This window comes from Euprymna scolopes, chromosome 23 (genome assembly GCF_053919585.1).
Source record: "Euprymna scolopes isolate OS-2025 chromosome 23, ASM5391958v1, whole genome shotgun sequence".
Taxonomy (NCBI): domain Eukaryota; kingdom Metazoa; phylum Mollusca; class Cephalopoda; order Sepiida; family Sepiolidae; genus Euprymna; species Euprymna scolopes.
Genome location: NC_136504.1, coordinates 10,099,090 through 10,119,505, shown reverse-complemented (window position 1 = coordinate 10,119,505; position 20,416 = coordinate 10,099,090). Strand labels below are relative to the sequence as shown.

At 33.7% G+C, this 20,416-nt stretch overlaps 1 protein-coding gene across 2 annotated transcripts in view; it reads right to left on the bottom strand.

The window, feature by feature from the left end:
- The window catches only part of LOC145245741 (tetratricopeptide repeat protein 37-like), a 155,618-nt gene that overhangs the window by 87,074 nt on the left and 48,128 nt on the right, over positions 1-20,416 (bottom strand). For both annotated transcript variants that reach the window (XM_080107339.1, XM_080107338.1), the window contains exons 9-17: positions 18,547-18,711; positions 16,498-16,599; positions 15,675-15,820; positions 11,845-11,922; positions 7,809-7,912; positions 5,871-6,012; positions 4,567-4,646; positions 3,068-3,164; positions 906-958 (exon numbers count right to left, since the gene is read on the bottom strand). In XM_080107339.1, the coding sequence (XP_079963465.1) occupies positions 906-958; positions 3,068-3,164; positions 4,567-4,646; positions 5,871-6,012; positions 7,809-7,912; positions 11,845-11,922; positions 15,675-15,820; positions 16,498-16,599; positions 18,547-18,711 (967 nt within the window). The remainder of the gene's footprint in view (positions 1-905; positions 959-3,067; positions 3,165-4,566; positions 4,647-5,870; positions 6,013-7,808; positions 7,913-11,844; positions 11,923-15,674; positions 15,821-16,497; positions 16,600-18,546; positions 18,712-20,416) is intronic.

Sequence of the window (20,416 nt, the reverse complement as noted above, 5' to 3'; positions counted from 1 at the left end):
GGACAATTCATGGTAAATACAGATTTCCTGAATCTTAGTTTGACCAAAGGCATTTTATCTTTTTAATACATTATATCTTTAAATACAAAGTCATTATATCTTTTATCCAAAAAAAACAAAAAAACGGGCCCAACTCTAATTAAGCCCAGTTTCTTAGTGTTTTGTCCGAATGAAATGAAACTTTGGTCATGACTAGTTTATTATATTCAAAACATCACATCAAAACACTAGGGTCTTTGGCCTTTTTTTCTCCGTTCTACAGCATATGTTCTAGATGGCCTCCATTTAGCTTCTTTTTTTTTTTGAGTCACCCTGTATTATTAAATATAAATACACAAAGCAAGACAAAAATCTTAAACTGAATTATTTCCCTTTGACCATTTGTGCTTGTAAATAGTTTCTGGCTATATTTTCTTTTCTGTTTTCAATAAATTTCCTTTATTTCTCCACTCTCTTTTCTTTTACTCTTTTATTTGAATATATATGATTACCGTGTTTTACTTCTAAACTTAACACAATAATGTAACAAAAGGAAAGAAGTAGAGGAGGGCGGCACCTTATTGAATAAAATTTCCTCACAGTCCCTTCATATTTCTTCACAAATTAACCCATTTCTCCTCCTTTTCTGTAATAGGAGAGGTAGTACATGGGAATAATAGACTGCTAGTAATATTTTTTTAAATCCGTATGAAATCAAAACGTTCTCATACTATGTTCCTCTACACATGGCAAACTCAAAAGGTAACTGCGGTCCTGCAAATGCGCTTATTCCCAAACCAAGATGGATAGCAACAGATCAAAACATACAAATATTTAAAGAAAAATGTCTGATCTGAGAAAATTAATTAATAGAAACTCAAATCAAATAATTAAAAAGATTAAAAAAACTTCATAGAGATGCTTACCTGCCAGGTCCAGCCTTTGCAGTAACAGATTTGAGATATTCCAAGACTTTATCCTACAAATAAACAAAGTCCATATTTAGATATTTCATAAAACAGCAACAGCAGACATTTGTGAAAAATACACTTGAGAAGAACAGATATGAAACAGCTTCGTTTATTTTCAGTTTCCATATTTTCTTCAGATCCTTGGCCTCCTCATTACAAAGTAGAAATTAAAAGAAGTGAAAAATAATAAAACTATTATCGTGGAGTTCTCAAGACGGACAAAAATAAGATTAAAACAAACAAGAAGTCTCAACACTACATACAATTGAGAATTATTTAGGCCATCAAATCATGGCTGATGGAACAAGAGCATGCTATCCCCGTGAAATAAAGGGTTTCGTTCAAAATTTTATCCAAATTCCAAAGTTCAACAGAAATATTCCCAAGTTCAACAAGATACACCTGAACATGGTCAGAGATTACATCGACCAAAATATTGTGAAAATGACACTAAAGATGAAAACAATAATCCGAAGAATCCAAATAAAACTATTTGATATACTTATGTACGACGCATAACTATTTGTGTACACCAAAAATTAAGGAAAATTATCAAGTAGAATTTTAATAAAAAATATAATTATTTTACTCTTCGTAGTCAATAAACGAAAGACAAGATTGCATGGCGTCTTCATATTAGAAAAAAAAAATTTTCTACAACACACTTAAAAACGCATAATGGAAATATTAATAAAAATAATTCTTTTTTAAGTATGTTATGTTGTTGACTTTGAAAATTAGTCGATTATTATTATGATTGTGTTTCGTAAGTCTAAATAGAATACCACCTAAAATAGTTCTTTTTAGAATTAAATATTTATTTACAAAAACGTTGGAATGTTAACCTGGAATTTTAACATAAGTCGAGCAGGTTAGGAATTTCTAAATAAACGTTATCAATCATGTAAAAACATCAGGTGATGATCTTAATGCTACGTGCATTAATGACATAATCACAAAGGGAGAAAATTTTTTAATACACATAAATTTTAGTGGGGAGTTAGTTTGAGAGAGACAGTCATTGAAGTCGGACAGAGTTGAGCCGACCCTCATAATTGCTTGGAATAATCAGGAGAGCGAGGGGTCTAACGCCTATCAGATGCAAGGAATGTAGACCTAGCATGCAACTTTCCAATGGGGGAAACATCTGTAATAAAGCTGCTGAAATACAACCCAGGACTTGTTGGTTCCTTGGGATGAATATTCTCGGCAGCTTTTTATCAAAACAAGATCAAAGATGGACCAGGTATATTTCTCCAATTGTCCAGATGTTAAATCCCCAGAGAACCTGTTTTTGTTGTAAATGTTATATGTATGTTTGTTGAACTGTGTCTGTGAATGTATCGACACCTACAAACACAATTACAGTAGAAGATAATAGAAACTAATGAATATATACACATTCAATAGACACATGAGCATTTATATACACGAGTAAACTAACGAATATATACACGTCATACAAATTCAATAAATGCATGAACATTCATATATACAAGAAAACTGTTATATACACTCCAGTAAATAACTTTTTAAACATCATTTTACTCATTGCATTTGACATGATGCAAACTCCACATTATTATCATGAAATGAAGAGAGTTCATTGTGGGCACCATTTTAAGGATTATTCTTCATGTCTTATTGAATTAAATTTTGTGATTAGAGAACAAAATCCAGAAGAAATGGCTTCTTTAGGTTTTTTGGTTTTTATAATTAGATCAACTTTATATAGTCAATGACACACCTTGGCCCATCACACTTCTTGGACGGTAGTCTATTTTTATGCAACGTTTAATTGAAATTCAACCAATATTTTCTGAGTTTATAACAAACGAACTGATCAGCAAATATTTTAAATTATCGGAAAGTGGATAAAAATTGGGATTATAAAAACTTAAAAAGATATTTTAGTCCAATTTTAGAATTAACAAATTTTCTTGTCCTTTTTTAGAGATTTTTGATGATTTTTTACAACAGATTTTGTAATTTACATGAACGATAAAGAAAAGAGGAATATTGAGAAAAAAGAAAATTGTAAAAATGAGTAATATTAAAAGAAAGACAAAAGGTTGGTAAAAAAAACAAAAAACAAGAGACATGAAAACAGTACACACATCACCACTGTCCATCATGATGTCACAAAAAGCGGCACCAACTTCAGAATTCTCAGGATCAAGGTCAAAAGCTTTCTGATAACATTTCTTAGCTTTCCTGAAACGAACAAGAAATTTAAAATTATCAGGATTTTATTTGAAAGCAAAATTTTCTTTGGAAAAGAAAAACTTTTATTCCATGTTTGAATAATTCTGATTTCAAAAATATATACTTTCGTCAACACATGACCAAGAGGAAAATGAAGATATTTTCATGGAATTTAATATTCATAAAAAATAATGACACTATAATTATATCTGATTGTCTCTGATGAGTTGCACGATAGCACAAGGTGATTTTTTTTTTAATTTAAAAAATAATAATAAAATAAATGATAATCATGATTCTGATTTATGGTTGTGATTGGAATGTTACACACCAGTATATATGCTCTGAAGGCTGAAATAGATCTTCATTGGGCTTATTTGTAATAATTTGACTCTATTTTAAAAAAATATATACATTTATATAAACTCATATATATATATATATATATATAAAATTGAGTTTATATACCAATATATGTCAGGGGTGTGAGTTCCGTTATAGAAATGTTGATTTAATTTGAATAAAATACGTATCAGGTGCGCTTGAAAGCCAAATTACAACGCAATATTTCGAAAATAAATGAATATTTTACTTGTTTAAAATTTATAATTTAAATATATTTCAGAGACAAACTCCATCCTCAGTATTTTGTTTGTTTGTTTTTTTTTTTCTTCTTCTTTCTTGCTATGTGGTAAAGTTTGTGAAAGAAAAGTCAGTAGTAAAGATCCACATGTTGTCTTTCAGCGTTTGTAATTTTTAAATGCCAGGAACGGTGCGTTGGCTACTTTACAACATGCCAAGAAAGAAGAAAAGAAAAAAACAGAATTCATTCGTCAATGTAATAAGGAAAAGCTATATACGCTCTGTAACCATATGGATAAAGAGCATATAACACCTTTCCCAATTATAGACAAATAAATCTATGTATACCTATATATGCCTTTGTCTTGCCTTTAATATTATTATACTTAAAGCTCACATCTTGATAGGTCCATATTCCAAGAAGTCTTTAATACTTCTTTAACCCTCTCCAAATATTTATATATATATATATATATATATATATATAACAAATTAAAAGAATTAAAAAAACAAAGCATATATAACATTTTTCTTTCAAAAATTCTCTCTTTACAGCTCTGTCCTCTTCTTTTACTTTCGCTGATTCATATAATAGAAAGAAAGAAAAAAAAAATGGATTGACTTATTAATCTAGCTTCAATTTCTTTTTAAAATACCAATTAAAAATAAAAGGATTTTTTTACATTCCTCCCAGCAGATTTGTTCACAAGGGGGGGGGGGGATAGACCAAAATATACTCTTTTTTGATCCCTCACTTCCATTTCAGCATCATAACTAAAATAACAAAAACCAACACCAAACATGATTGAAAAAATAATCAATGGCTTACTCTTTGTTCTGTTGGCCATGAAGATAAAAATGTCCAAGATATAAGAATATTTCTCCATTGTACGGATCAAATTTTGCTGCCTACAGAAAAAGAGATAAAAGATAAAATCGAAAATAAACCATCAAAAATAACATACAAAACAAGATATTTGTAAGAAGAGTGTTAAGAGATTGGACCACCATGACACTATAGTTATTTTCATGTAGGTAATAAAAGGCTACTACTTATTCGGAAATAAAGGATTTATTGGATTTAAGAAAGGCCTTCTTTCCTCAGTTATATGGTGGAACGATAAAATTGTCACCCTAGAAAAGACGACATGATTCCATTTCCATTTAATGAAAACTAGCTTTTTTTTTTTTTTGTTGCAGACCATCTACTAGTTGGCCAGTTGTGTACAAATCCCAAAAGTGATAGGAGCCTTCTATCATGTATGACAATGACACAATGTTCAATGAGGTCGTACAACTTATGCTCTCTCTCAATCTAAGTTATGACAACAGGACCATTGCCAGCACTCTCAAAATGCAAATCTGAACAGTTCAACACTAGAGCACAGAGCTCAACATATTGAACGACCCACGGTTATGGTCTTTGGGTTGATTTCAAGTGAGGGTCACATCATGTAACCTCACATCTTTGAAGTCAGCTTGAAAGTCAACACCAAAGTGTACCTGGATGTACTAAAGAGTATGGTGATTCCCTGGTGCAATCAGATGGGTGCTGGCAGATCCTAGGTGTGGCAGCAGGACTTGCTGCTGGCCCACAAGTCCTAAGAGACCCAGGCTTGGCTTCAGAAAGAGTGCTACAACTTTGTACCCTTCCCTCACTGGCCCTCACTTCTTCCCTGACCTGAACCTGCTGGACTATTTTGTTTGGTCAGATGTTGAGAACATCACCAACATAACCTCCTACAAAGCCAGTCTGATCACCACCATCAGCCGAGTATTTTCTAAGCTCCCGCCAGTGCTTGTGGAAAAGGCATGTTCCCAATTACGGAACCCGTATCAGGGTGGTGATTGAGGCTGGCGGCTACACTGAATAGATGTCAGCTCTACGACACAATCAAGTATCAAGTTACTTGAATTAATTTTTCCAATAAAAATTTTAAAATAAAGCTGTAGTGTTGTTTTCTTTACGACAACAATTTTATCGTTCCACCTTGTAGTTTATTTAAAAATTACAAATTTTACTTTTAGAAGCTTGAAATGGTTGCTGGAAAAAAAAAAAAAAAGTGACGCACCCCTTTTTGACACTATTAAGAACCTATTGAAAAGACAACCCTCCCACCATATATGGCTTACTTGCAGCAATGATGCAAAACATTTCTCAGAACATTCTGTAGGGCTCAAATCAGAAGATGTAGACTTCAATTGCCAATATGTACGTCCAAGCATCAGCTGAAATTTGCTGTTGTTTGGTTCCAGGGTTACAGCAGCAGACAATCTGAAAATTAATAAAAATTAAGAGAAAAAATAACAACAGATACACAAATCTACATAAGTAAAATAGTAGATGTATGTATGTGTGTGTGTGTGTGTGTGTGTAAATATTTAACTGATAAACGCTTAAACTACTGGTCACATAACACTGAAATTAACAGGAAATAGTAACCATACACCACGGATGGTTTATAACAAGTAAAATCTTTGTTTGGATGGATGAATAACGCGTACAGAAATATGTTGGCAAGTTGAAATGCAAAATGCTCATTTCAACTTGCTGACATACTTCTATTACTTTTGTGCATGCGCAAATTCATTCATAGTTTGAAGTAATTGAAGTTTAAATCTTTTCTTGTCTATCTGTTGATAACTCAAAGAGTAGGGAATGCGGCTTGGCCGCTAAATGTTTTGGTCTTGATTTTAGCTGATGGCACCCAAGTCATTTTTTTTTAACTTTTGAAATCAATACTGTATATTAGGTACAATATAATACAGGCTTTGCACTATCGGCCAAGCTCCAACATCTGTCCCATCGCTGTAATGTTGCATTCCTATGCCTGTTTTACAAGCACTTTAATCGAATGTGCTATGATGACCTCATAGCATGTGTACTCTTCTGCTGCTGCTAATCATGGGTCAGGTTCTCCGGGAGTTAAAAAGAGAACCTGTTTTGTATACTTGCAGTAACAACCTATACCAGCACATACTACCACAATGTCTAACGACAATGAATGTTGGGTATATAGTGCAATTAAACATCACAACTAAGGCATATGTATTAGTGCTGTATAATAAAGTGACATATTTATCACCTGGCATCTCACGTTACGTCCGAGAGGAGCCATTGTTAGAGATAGCTCCTTGGGAAACTGTCTGGCATTTCCACATGTTGACAGGGCATGCATACCCTAGATTTTTAAAATATTCCTACCCTGAACACACAACAGCATACAGATACACAAATATATACAGAAAACGAAAAATATATACAGAAAATGCAAACCCTGACACATTCTGTAGATATCAGTTGGATTTTGGGTACGCGTGACACCATTACAGAAAACAACCCTCTGAAAGCTAGTGTCCACATCTACAGTTTGTCAAGGCCTCTTTGTAGTTTGTTGATGTCAGCTCTCAATCTGTTTCGAGCCACAATCTGCCTTCTAATTCAACTGGCCACTGTCCTCAACTGAAGTCAAGATTGTCCGGAAACTGTTCCTAACTGTCATAAAATTCATTACTACTCTTAAAACCATTCATAAACTAAACCTAAATATATCGACCTGTATGTCCAATCTTTTATCCTGGACACCTGCCACACCTTGATTAACAATCCTATTTCAGCTTCCTTTTGTGTGCCTTGGTGAACAACTTTCTACTAAACTCACTTCCTATATCATTTCTTCTTTTTTTGTTATAATTTTTTTTTTTTTTGTTACTTACTAGAGGAAAGGACGTCTATAGTATCACATAAACAAAGGATTTCATCTGTGAAGTAAATGGATGTATATAACCATTTTTCTATAGTCCAAGCGTGTCGATAGTTTATGCTAGGTGTCCATTTACTCCTTACTAGATCTTGTTTTTTTTTATCACATTGGGTTACTCCTCACCAGTCAAACCTGTTCAGAGCAATGATTTGTCACTAACCCGACTATGCAGCAGATTGCATAATATGAATAGCACTCCTTGAGTGACATGAAATTATGTAATACATGCACTACAGTCATATCGTATCAAAGAAAACGTAAGAGAAATGATACAGCATCAAAAGATTGATGGAATTCTTCTACTTACTTTTCCAAGGCTTTTGCAAAATCTCCCTTATGAAAATGGATCCAACCTCTCAAAGCAACAACTTCGGCATCTTCTGCAGCTTCTGACAGTTTTTCAGCATAATCCTACAAATGAAAGCACATCATATTATTCGTTTGGTTATCTCCCCGATTAAGTGTCTTCTGAACTGAATCCTTAAACAAAATAATCATTGCATATAACGTTTGTGATATCGATATACAAATCAAATTCAGATGATAGTTTTATTATATTGTTTTCATAAGTACAGCATAAAAATAAAACCATATCGAGAGGTCTATGTAAAAGTAGGCTGTATCTGTTCTTTATCTGGGAATAAAAGAAATTATACAGCTGCTTGTCTTTTTCATTTTTTTTATTAATGTTGTCATCATGTACGAAGTGCCTTCAACAAGTTTCCATACTTTTTTTTGCACAGGCATTTAAAATTGTTGTAGACTCTTGAAAATTCAGTATGTTATTGCTTTGCATTTTATGAGATGGCTGGCCAATTTTAATGATTTTAGGTTCAAATGAACAGCTACAACAATAATCGGAATACATCCTACTAAAGCTTGATTATCACAGTTGGTGAATTTCAAAAATGCAATCTGAATGTGAGGAGACTTTAGAAGAACGATATGCAATAGAATTCTGTTTTAAACTTGTAAAAAAAGCCACAGAAACGTGAAATACTGCCTTTGGACCATCTTGCATGAATTAAGCATCATTTTTTGAGTGGCATAAGAGATTCAAGGAAGGCAGGGAGTCTTTTAGGGATGATGAGAGGTGTAGGAGGACTCAGGAAGTCAGAAAACCAGAGTTGATTGGCCAAATAAAGAATTTCTTGGAGAAGAACTGTCCTGTGTCTATAGAGACAACAGTGCACAGTTCGATGTCAGTGTGGGAACTATACACAAAATTATTCATAAGGAACTGAAGATGCAGAAAATTTGCACAAAATTTGTTCCAAGGATGCTCAGTCCTTGTTGTTAAAGTTCGAGTTATCAAACTTGGTAGCATTCTTATATATACTTAGTTATGTCCCTTGGCTCGAGTGGATATTCAATATAGCGTCCAGCCAACAGTAACACGTGTTTACCCAATGTCGTGGGAAGAACTAAGTGAACTAAAATTGGAAGCAGAGTGTATTCTTTCATGTGACAGATATTATATCTGTTCAACTTACGCTGAAACACAATTGAAAGAAAGACGACATCATTTACAAAACAGCCGCCTATTTTGCAGAGTGAATGAATGTACAATTGGAAACAAGACATAAGTACATGGTCTATCTTCATGGATTTACCTAAGGAAAGACAACGCCCAGCAGTATTTTTGTCATTGCCACAAAATATATGAGAATGCATTCGACATTGAGACATCACAGATATTGGCCGATGGATTAAAAATAATTACAGACAAGTTGGATGAAATATATTTAAGGGACAAAAACACAATGGCATACATGTCATTCAAGGGATTTTACTTTTACAAAAGAGCTGCTGGAATAAGCATAAACGACTTTTTGTTGACTTGTCACAGATTATTTGACGAAGATGGGCATCAAGACAGTTCCTCACCCTCGCTATAGTCCAGACCTTCCACCCTGTGACTTTTGGTTATTCCCTAAGCTCAAGGAAAACCTTGGAGGCTGTCGTTATGAGTTAATTGAGATGACACGTTCACACAAGAGGACTTCAATGGGGCCTTCCAAAAGTTGTTGAAATGGTACAAGTGCATTGCAGCCAGAGAAGATCACTTTGAAGGGAACTAGAGTCTCATACGTGTGCTATCAATAAAAGTACCCATACAAAAAAAGTCTGGTAACTTATTGAAGACACCTTGTACTTAGATGGATAACCATTTGGAAATACCAGGTGCTGTATGTAAAATATTTTTTAAAAGTTTACTACATTTAGAAACAAGTGAAGCATGTATGGTCCCCCGTGAGTGCACAGTAAACAAAGCATATATAAAATGACTAAGTTCAGCATTTGCCTCCCCCCCCCCCCATTTAGCCCAAAAAGTCCCCAGGAGATGTCAAATCCTGGTGAAAATGAACAAACAGTGCAGGGATCCTTCTACCGCTCCAGAAGATATCTCACTACTGATGCAATTCTCTATCTATATAAAAGCCAAGTACGTCCAAGGATGGAATACTGTTGCCATATCTGGGCAGGAGCTGCCAAAAACAGCCTATCATGCCTTGACAGAGTACAAAATAGACTTCGTGGCTTAGTGGGGGATGCCCTTTTCTCTACCCTGCAACCCCTCTCTCACAGAAGAGACGTTGCGAGCCTATCCTTGTTTTATCGTTATTTTCATGGCAGGTGCTCGTCTGAACTCCAATCTCTGGTCCCCCCTCGCCAATCTTTCACGAAAAACACCCGTCTAGCTGAATCCACTGTGAAAAATTTCCCCCACTCTATATCTGTGCCTAAATCAAAACGCGGATTCCATGAACAAAGCTTCTTTCTTAGAACTGCACGCCTGTGGAACTCTGTTCTGTCTGCCTGCTTCCCTCCGGACTACAACTTGGATGTCTTCAAGTCCAATGTTAACAAATTCCTAATGAACCGCCCCCTTAAGTAAACACTCCATCAAATCTCCACACTAACGTAATGTACTTGCAATAACCCTTATCCCTGAGTGGCTTCCGGGCCTTGATAAGTGGTGATCAATGTGTAAAAAAAAAAAAAAAGTTTTAGGCCTTAACATATGTAAATTTGAGTTCTGCACCATGCAAAAAAAAAGAAATGGATAAGTCTATCAATTGTCCCCGCCCCACCCCTATTTAGCCCCAAAAGTCCCCAAGACCTTAACATATTTAAATTTGAGTTCAGCAGCATGCAAAACTGCTAAATAGACATACGCAGAAAATTTTGCACAAATATGGTAAAATAGTCCCAAAAATGGAGTTTTTATTAGCCTTAAAAGAGCCCCTAGGGACACACCCAAGAGTTATCACAAAGTCTAGATACACAAAATTTATAGAAATCAGTTAGTTACAACTTTTCAGACAGTTTTATAAAAATCCAAAGCATCCATTTTTTTTTAATAAGCACAAAAGTGTCAATTTTAGTCATTTTAACCCGAAAGGTCCCACTAGGGTGCAACCGGAGTTTTCTCAGAAATCCGTTCTGTTACTTTTTTATTCATATCATGTTTAATGTTTGTGCAAAATTTCAAAAAATGCCTAGTTATTAAGAAAAGTGTGGATAGATGAATGGACGAACAGACAAAGGTGAATTTACAGGTCCACCATTCTTTTGTCGGGGGACCAATTATATTAATCGCTTTGAAAATTTCAATTTAAGCATCTCCCATTCATCATCACCTGTTCGACCCTAGGGTCCACAGTTTTATTATTTTCTTCCTTCAAAGAATATATATCTTTTCATAAAATTTTACATATGGTAATTGTTCCCCCCCCCTCTTGTGTTATATGTTGTTTTATTTTTTTTTCCTGTTTGCCTAGTTTTCATATTGACGTTTGGTGATTTTTATTTGGCATCTTTTGACTGTTTACGTAAACAGCCAAAATATGCGGAGGAAAAGTCAGCTTTCACAAACCGTACCAGAACGTTTAAACGCCCAACATAGTTGTAAATTATTTTGAAAGTTTCATTTTTAGTAATTCTCATTCTTTTTCTTAATCATCACCATACTCATCATCATCACTAAATTCAGTTTAATGTCTGTTACACATGGTGGCATATATTGGACAGCTTTAAGAAACTAACTTCCAAATTAACCTAGCTCTGGCTAGGTCTTTATTTATCCCTTTTTCTCTCAGATCCACCCTTATCATTTCCTCTGGTTTTCCTAGGCCTAACATTACCAACCGAGACTCTACCTCAACTGTTCTACATTCACAAAGCCAAGCGCTCTCATCTTTTCTTTTAATTTGACCAAACCAACAAAATTGTCCCAGGACAAACCAAAAGAGTTTCCCATCTTGAAATTTTGAAGAAAACAAATTAATTAGCTGAAAAAAAAAAAAAAAAAAAAAAGTAAATACAACGTTAATATTTACCTCAGCCTGTTCAAATTTCTCTAATTTTATGTAGAGATAAGCAATGGTCAAGACAACCTCTCGGTCTTCAACTGTCGTCTGAAAATAAAAACAAAGGACAAAGGGAACACATTAAAAGTATTTTTTAGACATGTATGAAGTAAATACTGAAAATATATGTGGGGCGTTCTAAAAGTAATGCCTCCTATTTTTTTTTAATCTGCCCGAGTGGATCAGAGGGGATTGCAAATTGCATTGTTATGATGACTGAACTTATGCATTCATGACCTGGTTACTTTTGGAATGTCCCCTTGTATGTTGAAAGAAATAAAAAATAAGATGAATAAAACTTTAGTTTGGAATGTAGCTGCATTGTTATCGATATATATATATATAAACACTAGCGGATGACCTCCAATCTGTAGTGGAATGGGGACAAAAATGAATGGTCACGTTCAATGCTGCCAAGACTAAACTAGTTTCATTCAATAATTACAAGAAACCTCCTCTGCCACCTATAGCAATAGCCAAAGACTCTTTATCTGAGAGTACATCTTTCAAAATCCTTGGCCTAACGTTCACAGGAAACATGAGTTGGAACAATTACATTGAGAGCATTGCCAGGGCTGCTACAAGGAAGGTGGGCTCTCTCTACCGTGCTAGAAAACTACTAACACCCGAAAGTATCCTGTACCTCTATAAGGCCACCATTCACCCATGTATGGAGTACTGCTGTCATATTTGGGCTGGTGCATCTGCTACTAGTCTCTCGCTCCTTGACAAGGTTCAAAAGAGAGTCGCCAATCTGATAGGCCCTGAACTGGCATCTAAGCTTCAGCCTCTGTCCCATTGATGAAACGTTGCATCCCTCTGCCTGTTCTACAAGTATTTTAATGGTGAATGCTCTGACGAACTGAAAGCACTTGTGCCCCCACGACATGAACACCCTTGACAAACCCGACAGGCTGCTAAATCACACCCCCACATTGTAGAGATTCCTAGATGTAAAAGATCTTTCTACTACAAGTTTCTTCCCCAGAACAGCTAGACTTTGGAATTCCATTCCAGGTCCCTGCTTCCCCAACTGTACTGATGTGCAGAAGTTCAAGTGCAACATGAACCGACATCTTGCTGCCCAAATCCCTACATAGTACCCCAGTAGTTGTTGCCCCTGATAGTAGCTCACTACACCAAAGTGACAATGTGCCTTGTTTGGGGTGAAAACGTAATAAAAAAATAAATAAATAAAATATATATATATATATATATATATATATATGGTTATAGTCAGCTATGGTATTTTCTAACTTCCGGTGTCACACTACCAGAAACTGTGACAACGTAAATCAGTTCCTTCACTTTTTCCTCTTAAACCTATACTCCCCTGTGCATGTACTCTTTTTTATTTTTTATTACGTTTTTCCGTCTATTTTTTTTTTTCATTTAATAATCATTGAAAAGTTTTTTTTAATCTTATTTTAATTAAAAATTATTGAATTTAGTTTGTTTTTTTTTGTTTTAATTATTGAAAACACTTTTTAAAATCTTTTAAAACTATTTTGGGAACATTATATATTGGATATGTTTTTTATGATATTGGATATGTTTTTTATGATGTTATTTTGATTTCAATTATTTTATTTTTATACTTTCATAAACATATATTCATTATATAAATTCAAATAAAAACTTATTTTTAAAATTCAGAAAGAGTCCTATTTCTATAATTTCATAAACATATCTCCTGTATAATAAAATGACTGCAGAAATTTCCCTTTGGACCAAAGTATCGTAGGTTTGCAACAATAGATGCCACATACAAATTTAATACATCTAGGCTAATAGCCACTATCTTATGTAGCTTTCAACCACCATTTCAGACACATTAAGTCGTGATATTAAAATGCTACATTGTATCCTATGAGCAACACCATCACAATCGCAACCTCTTTAGAGATGGAGTCCCTATATTTATATCTAAATATTTAGTCCTCCAACTGCTACCAGTTGTCACTAGGACTAATTCTACATTTTCCACAGAATCTGTGATTACACTGACTGTAACTGACATAGCTACATAGACCTAGCATAATCTTTCTTATTTCCAATTCATAAATAATAAATGCTCCCTTTTCAAGGTCTGTCCATTCTAATTGGCTGACACCTGACAATTCTCATAATCCGGAATACAGTTATTAGCTTTATAAACGAACGCTTCAGAAAGTTTACAATATGGTGTCACTCTCTACAGGAGGCAATAAAAAAAAGCAAAAAAAAAAAACAAATATACTAACCACTCGTAAATAGAAAATTAAATACTGGTAACCCTACAGTTACAATTATCCGAATGTTTATTAGATATTGGCAACTTATTTTTCACAATTTATCGTGAATAAGTCAACAAAAAATACAAACATAACAATTGATAATCGCACACACACACACACGTATCTTCTACATCCTTCTTTGTGGTTATAGTTGTATCATACTGTTTCAGGAATACAACATATGTGCACAAGTAAAATAAATATATATATATATATATATATATATATATATATATATATATATACATAACGTCTTTTAACTATCCATACACAAATATAAAAAATTATATCAACTTCTAAACATGATGCAATTCTACTAAAAATCTAAAAATTAAATATTGGAACCCTAACACAATTTGATACGATGAACTCTAAAAAAAGCTTTGAGAATTATTGGCATTTTACAATGCATTGCTAACTCTTCCTTGTGCAGACGGGCCAACAATAATATGTAAACAAACACATATTGCTCTTTCCTTGCATGGACGCAACTTCTCTAAAAAAGGTTTGGGAATGTAACTATGCACAAAATACCTACACGCCACTACCCCACCCCACTAAAAAGACAAAAACATTTACGGGTACCAATATTTAATTTTCTATTTTTAAGCGATTATCGACCGTTTCAGGATGTTATATTTGTTTTTTTTTTGTTTTCTTTTTTTTTTTCATTTACTATTCCTGTGGACGATCTGATTTAATTTTATATTTTTCATCCATTACCTAGGCTTGAAAGCTGTTACATATCATTTTCTTTATAGAACTGAATAAACACTCACAAATAAGTTAAAACGCCAAAATATTATGTAGGTAGGTCTTAAAGTAAATTTCATTGACTACGGAAACACTTATTTTTTATATATTTGTTTTTGTTTTTTTTTACCACTTTTACTTACTGTGAAGTATTTTATTCAATTTTTTTTTCTGACCGATTATCGCGACTGCACAGATGTTAACTTTGTTTTTTGGGTTTTTTTTTCTTATACATGAATGTTATCCTGATGGAATTATTACGGTATTATTTAGAAAACTCATTCTTCACATGCAGAAGGTAGGATGTTTTTTTATTGTTCTAAGTTAAAAACAAGACGACGTAAACTGGAATTTAATACTATTAGTGGAAAATTTGACAAGAAGAGGAACACACATGTGAACAACACACGGAAACAGCCAAGACTACTACCACTGATTTCAATCACTCTAAAAAGTTAATATACAGTGAGAATCCCTAACTTCGAAAACTTCTGTTTTTATGGACCATTTTTCGTAATTTTTTAAAATTCATACTGATTTATGCATTTCCTTAATTGCTTTTTTTTAGAATCAAACAGTACTTGCAGGTTATTGCTCCAAACCACCATTAATCGCCAGTGGTATCCAGATCATTCCAATTTGGCCATAGAACATATATATATATATATATATATATATATATATATATATATATATATATATATATATATATATATATATACACTAAGATATTCTGTGTTTTGATTTGAATAGAAGAAATATAAAACAAACCTCTTGAAGAAGTTTCACCATGTTGTTCGCCATTCCGAGTGAAGTTTGTTGAAGACATATTTTTGCCTGCAACATGTGGAGAGATGCCATCAACCGACTTTTGCTGATTGTAAGGGTGCCAACCTTTTTGGGAATCGCTTTCAGAGCTGAAGCAAGAAGAAAAAAAGAATATAAAAAAAATGAATGCATGGAACCCTGTTTTTTGTTCAAATCATAAATTTTAATTAATGGAAGATGTTAATGCACTGGTGTGATGCTATTGGATCTGGGTGCATAATAAACAGAATTCTTCATGTGAGAAGAAATTTTTTTTTTTACTTTTGCTTGTCACAAACAAGACATACTATGAAGTGTAAGAGGCTACAATGACAGGGAGCAGATTTATAGGAGACAACCTGAGTGGGGAGCTGGGCAACAAGATGCTTGTTCACATTACATTTATACTTCAGCATATTGATACAGTTAGGCATCAGGAGTGGCAGTATCACCCTGAGCTACCGAAACTGTGTTATCACCCTGCTTGCGGCTGATGAGGACAGAGTATCACACATGCTTTTACATGTATGAAAAAAAAAAAAATTATATATATATATATATAGTAAGTTATAAAAATATATATGGCAATTAAGCTTAAATGCCACAAATATATATATTCATAACTTATTACCTAGCTCTACTCATGTACTGAGCACTGTTGAAGTAAATACTGAAAATTGATACATAAAATATAGCTTCTTGTGAAATTTTATGTGGGTATATGAAATAAAACATATACTGCAAAATGTGCAAGTATAGATAATAAATTCAAAGGAGAGACACATACCGATGTTGTATGCCTTTTCGATTAGTGTCATTTCATGGAGATGATAAAGAGTTAAAAGCAGATAGTAATGGCCACAATGAATCGTGGAATTTTCTTGAAGAGCTGAAAAAGAAAAAAGGAAAATGTTTAAATCTTTCATGTTTACATCTAGGGATCTCTACTGTGTAGAGGTGGGATTTATCTGCGAGTCGGGTTTGTCGGGGGGAGGGGATATTTACATCGAGGGGATACAAGTGCTTATAGTTTATTGAAGATAAAACAGTAAGAAAATTATTTTCTATTTTTCTTTTTATGTCTTATTTTTTTGTCTTTCACTTATTTTGTTCTTCAGATCACCTGGTGCTTACATTTTCCTAATTTTATAACCTTCTAAAATGGATCTTATACAATATGTACAATGCTTCAAGCAAACTACAACTCTGTATTATATACTTTTTTAAAAAAAATTTTTATTACAAAAAAGAGTGAGTGGAGAATCAACCTTTTCTTCACACATTCCTTTTCTCACTTTCTCTCTCAATAAAAAGAAAGCTAACCAGATTCATATGAAAGTGAGAAAAGGAATGTGTGAAGAAAAGGTTGATTCTTCTTTGTTATAATGGCAAAATTTGAGAATCAAAACATTGAATTTCAAGTAAAACCAAACAGTTTCTACTTAATTGTCATGTCACAGTAATGAGCATATCCAAAAATTATGAAAAAACAAGAAGGTAGAAAATTAATTGTTAATGAAAACAGTTTTCAAAGACAATAAGCAAAGATTTAGCTTTGCAAAAAAAAGAAACCGGAGAGTTTGAATCATAACAAAAAGGGTAGGGAGGGGGTAAATATTTTCTGAAAACTGAAAATCTTTGGCCAGTTTATCTAAACTTATTTTTTATTTTTTTTTTTTACATGTAGTTCACCACTTATCAAGGCCCAATGGCCACTCAGGGATAAGTGTTATTGTGTGTACAGTAATCAAAGGGATAGTGTAGCAATAGTATTGGAGAATTGGTAAGGTGTCATTACTTAGGTGGGGTGGTTCATCAGGAATTTGTTTGTGTTGGACTTGAAGACATCCAGGTTGAAGTCGGGAGGGAAACAGGCAAGCGGAACAGAGTTCCACAGGCGTGCAGTTCTAAGAAAGAAGCTTTGTTCATGGTATCTACGTTTTGATTTAGGCACAGATAGGGAGTGGGGAAAATTATTGACGGTGGTTTCAGCTAGTCGGGTGTTTTTTGAGAAAGATTGGCGAGAGGGGACCAGAGAATGGAGCTCAGACGAGCACCTGCCATGGAAGTAACGATAGAACAATGACAGGCTTGCTACGTCTCTTCTGTGGGAAAGAGGTTGCAGGGTAGAGAAAAAGGCATCGCCCACTAAGCCACGGAGTCTATTTTGTACTCTATCAAGGCAGGATTGTATCAGTAGTGACATATCTTCTGGAGCGGTAGAAGAATCCCACTATTTTCCCAGCAACCTTGGCAACAGACTTGATGTATGTGTTCCATTTAAGATCAGGTGTAAAGGTCAAACCCAGAAGCTTATCAAATCCTGGGGCCTCCCTTAGACGAGAGCCATCCATTTCAATTGATGCCAGATGGGGATCAGAGCGTTTATGATGTAGAGATAGGAGCTTGGTCTTAGATGCATTAAAGGTAACCAGCCACCTCTTTCCCCACTGTACCATGCGCTCAATTGTCTTTAAAAACTGTTTTCATTAATAATTAATACTCTAAGTTATCGTTTTTTTATAATTTTGGAATATTTTCATTAAATCAATACGATTGGTTTTAATATTTTGATTCAGGAATTTTGCTATTATAACAAGGAAGAACCAAAACATTTAATAAATACGAATATGAATCTGATCAGCTTCCTCTTTCTTGATATAGAGAGCAAGAGAGAAAAAGATGTTACATATATATTTTTTTTAATCCTTCTACTTTGTTATCCATATCCCGGACAATACAGGGTAGCCCTGCGAGTCAAAAATAAATTACTAACTACAGTTCTTAGCAACGTCTGATCATTTACGAAAGAAATAAAAAAGTATCAATACGAAACCTTTTTTGAGTAGTTCGGTAGCAGCATTATAATCCTTTGAAATGATAGCACAGGCTCCCAAGCAGATCTTCATAATGGCCGAGCATTCTTCTACACACGCTGATGAGGATGATGCTTTGTTCACACAGTCAGTAAAGAATTTACTAAATGATGGAATCAATTTGCCTAAAAAAAATTAAAATAAACGAGAAATAGACACATTATTATGCAGATGACATTATACAACCATCTTTTTTTTTTTAGAATGGATGAAACATATAAAATCTCTATAATAAAGTAAAGTCGGTTTTCCTCTGTCACTTTGGCTATTATAGATTTGGAATCAGAGGCTTTATATGATAATCTATTCCTCACTTCAATTAACATAAGCTTTAGTAGTTTGTTAGCTCAGATCAAACATCTGACACTATTGTTCACAGTTGCAAATGATCTGGCATTCGAATTTGGAATTGATAAGTTAGCGCTTATGCATCTATGTTATCATCATATTTTTTTGATAGTATTTTCAAGTTAAATTAAATTTTTTTTATATATATTTTATTAAATTGTTAGGTGAAAGTACAGAACACCCTACCCTTCCCATGTTAAGAATGGCTTTTTAAATAATAACATTATTATTTCATCGCAGTAACATAGCTGCATAAGTACAAATAGGTATACTAAATCTAACCACACCGATGAGTCATGAAAAGATGAAACAGTTGTTTGTGGATGACTGCATATTCACACTCATATATTGCAATATTGTAGGAATGGCCTTCTTCTGTAAAGAGGTGCCAATTACTATATATATATATATATATATATATATATATATGACTGTGTGCTATTTGTGCGAAAGAATCCCAGTAAACTGCTTGATTATAAAGAAAAAGCTCAATATAAGAGCATAATATTTATTTTTTTAATTTTACAGAAGGTCAGAAAAACATTAAATCCAATATAGGGGGATCTGTTTATGGTCGAAGAATATTGGAAATAAACTGATCTCCCTATATTGGATTTGAAACCAGCAGTACCAATGTTTTTCTGACGTTCTGTAAAATTTATATATATATATATATATATATATATATATATATATATATACATACTTCTATAAAACTGGATTTTTTGTGTATTAATATTCATATTAAAAACACTTTTTTCTATTTATTTAAATATTTATTTAAGAAGAAAAATCACAAATTTTACAGAATTTTAGGGTTAAAATTATATAAAACAGGCAACTAATTCTTTTTAAATGTGGCATGAGGCCAAAAAGGGTGTGGGGGGAAGATGGGTGTCGGGGGTCGTCCACTTGTCTATTCCCTATCACTAGTTGCAATCACCACAATACCGCATTCACTCTAGGGGTTGGATCTACTTAAAGCCCCAGATGACAATATGTACAATTTTTTTTTTTTTTTTTTTAACAATAAAATTATATACAATAGCTTTTTTTTTTTTTTTTTTTTTGACTTTATATTTACAATGAAATAATGACAAAATGGAAATTGTGATGTGTATGATATATGCGGATGAAATTGTGATGTGTATGATATATGCGGATGATGGGCAGGGATAATGAGAGCCTTAAAAACACCCCAAAATAAAGAAAAATAACAGTAATAAAAAATAAATGAACCAAATAAAACGTTAAACGGTGAATGTGTTAGTATTGACCCACCCTTACCTATTTGATTTTGAAATGCTTCCTGTTTTCCGGTATCGGCCGAAAACAAGGGAGCACTTCCTAAGAGGGAGTGGGCACAGCTACGGACAAAATAAAGGGGGGGGGGAAAGGGATATTCGGTGACCTCCAAGAAAAATAACATCGGGACGGGTTGGGACTAAAATAAATTAATCAGGACTGGGCTTCTTTGGAGGT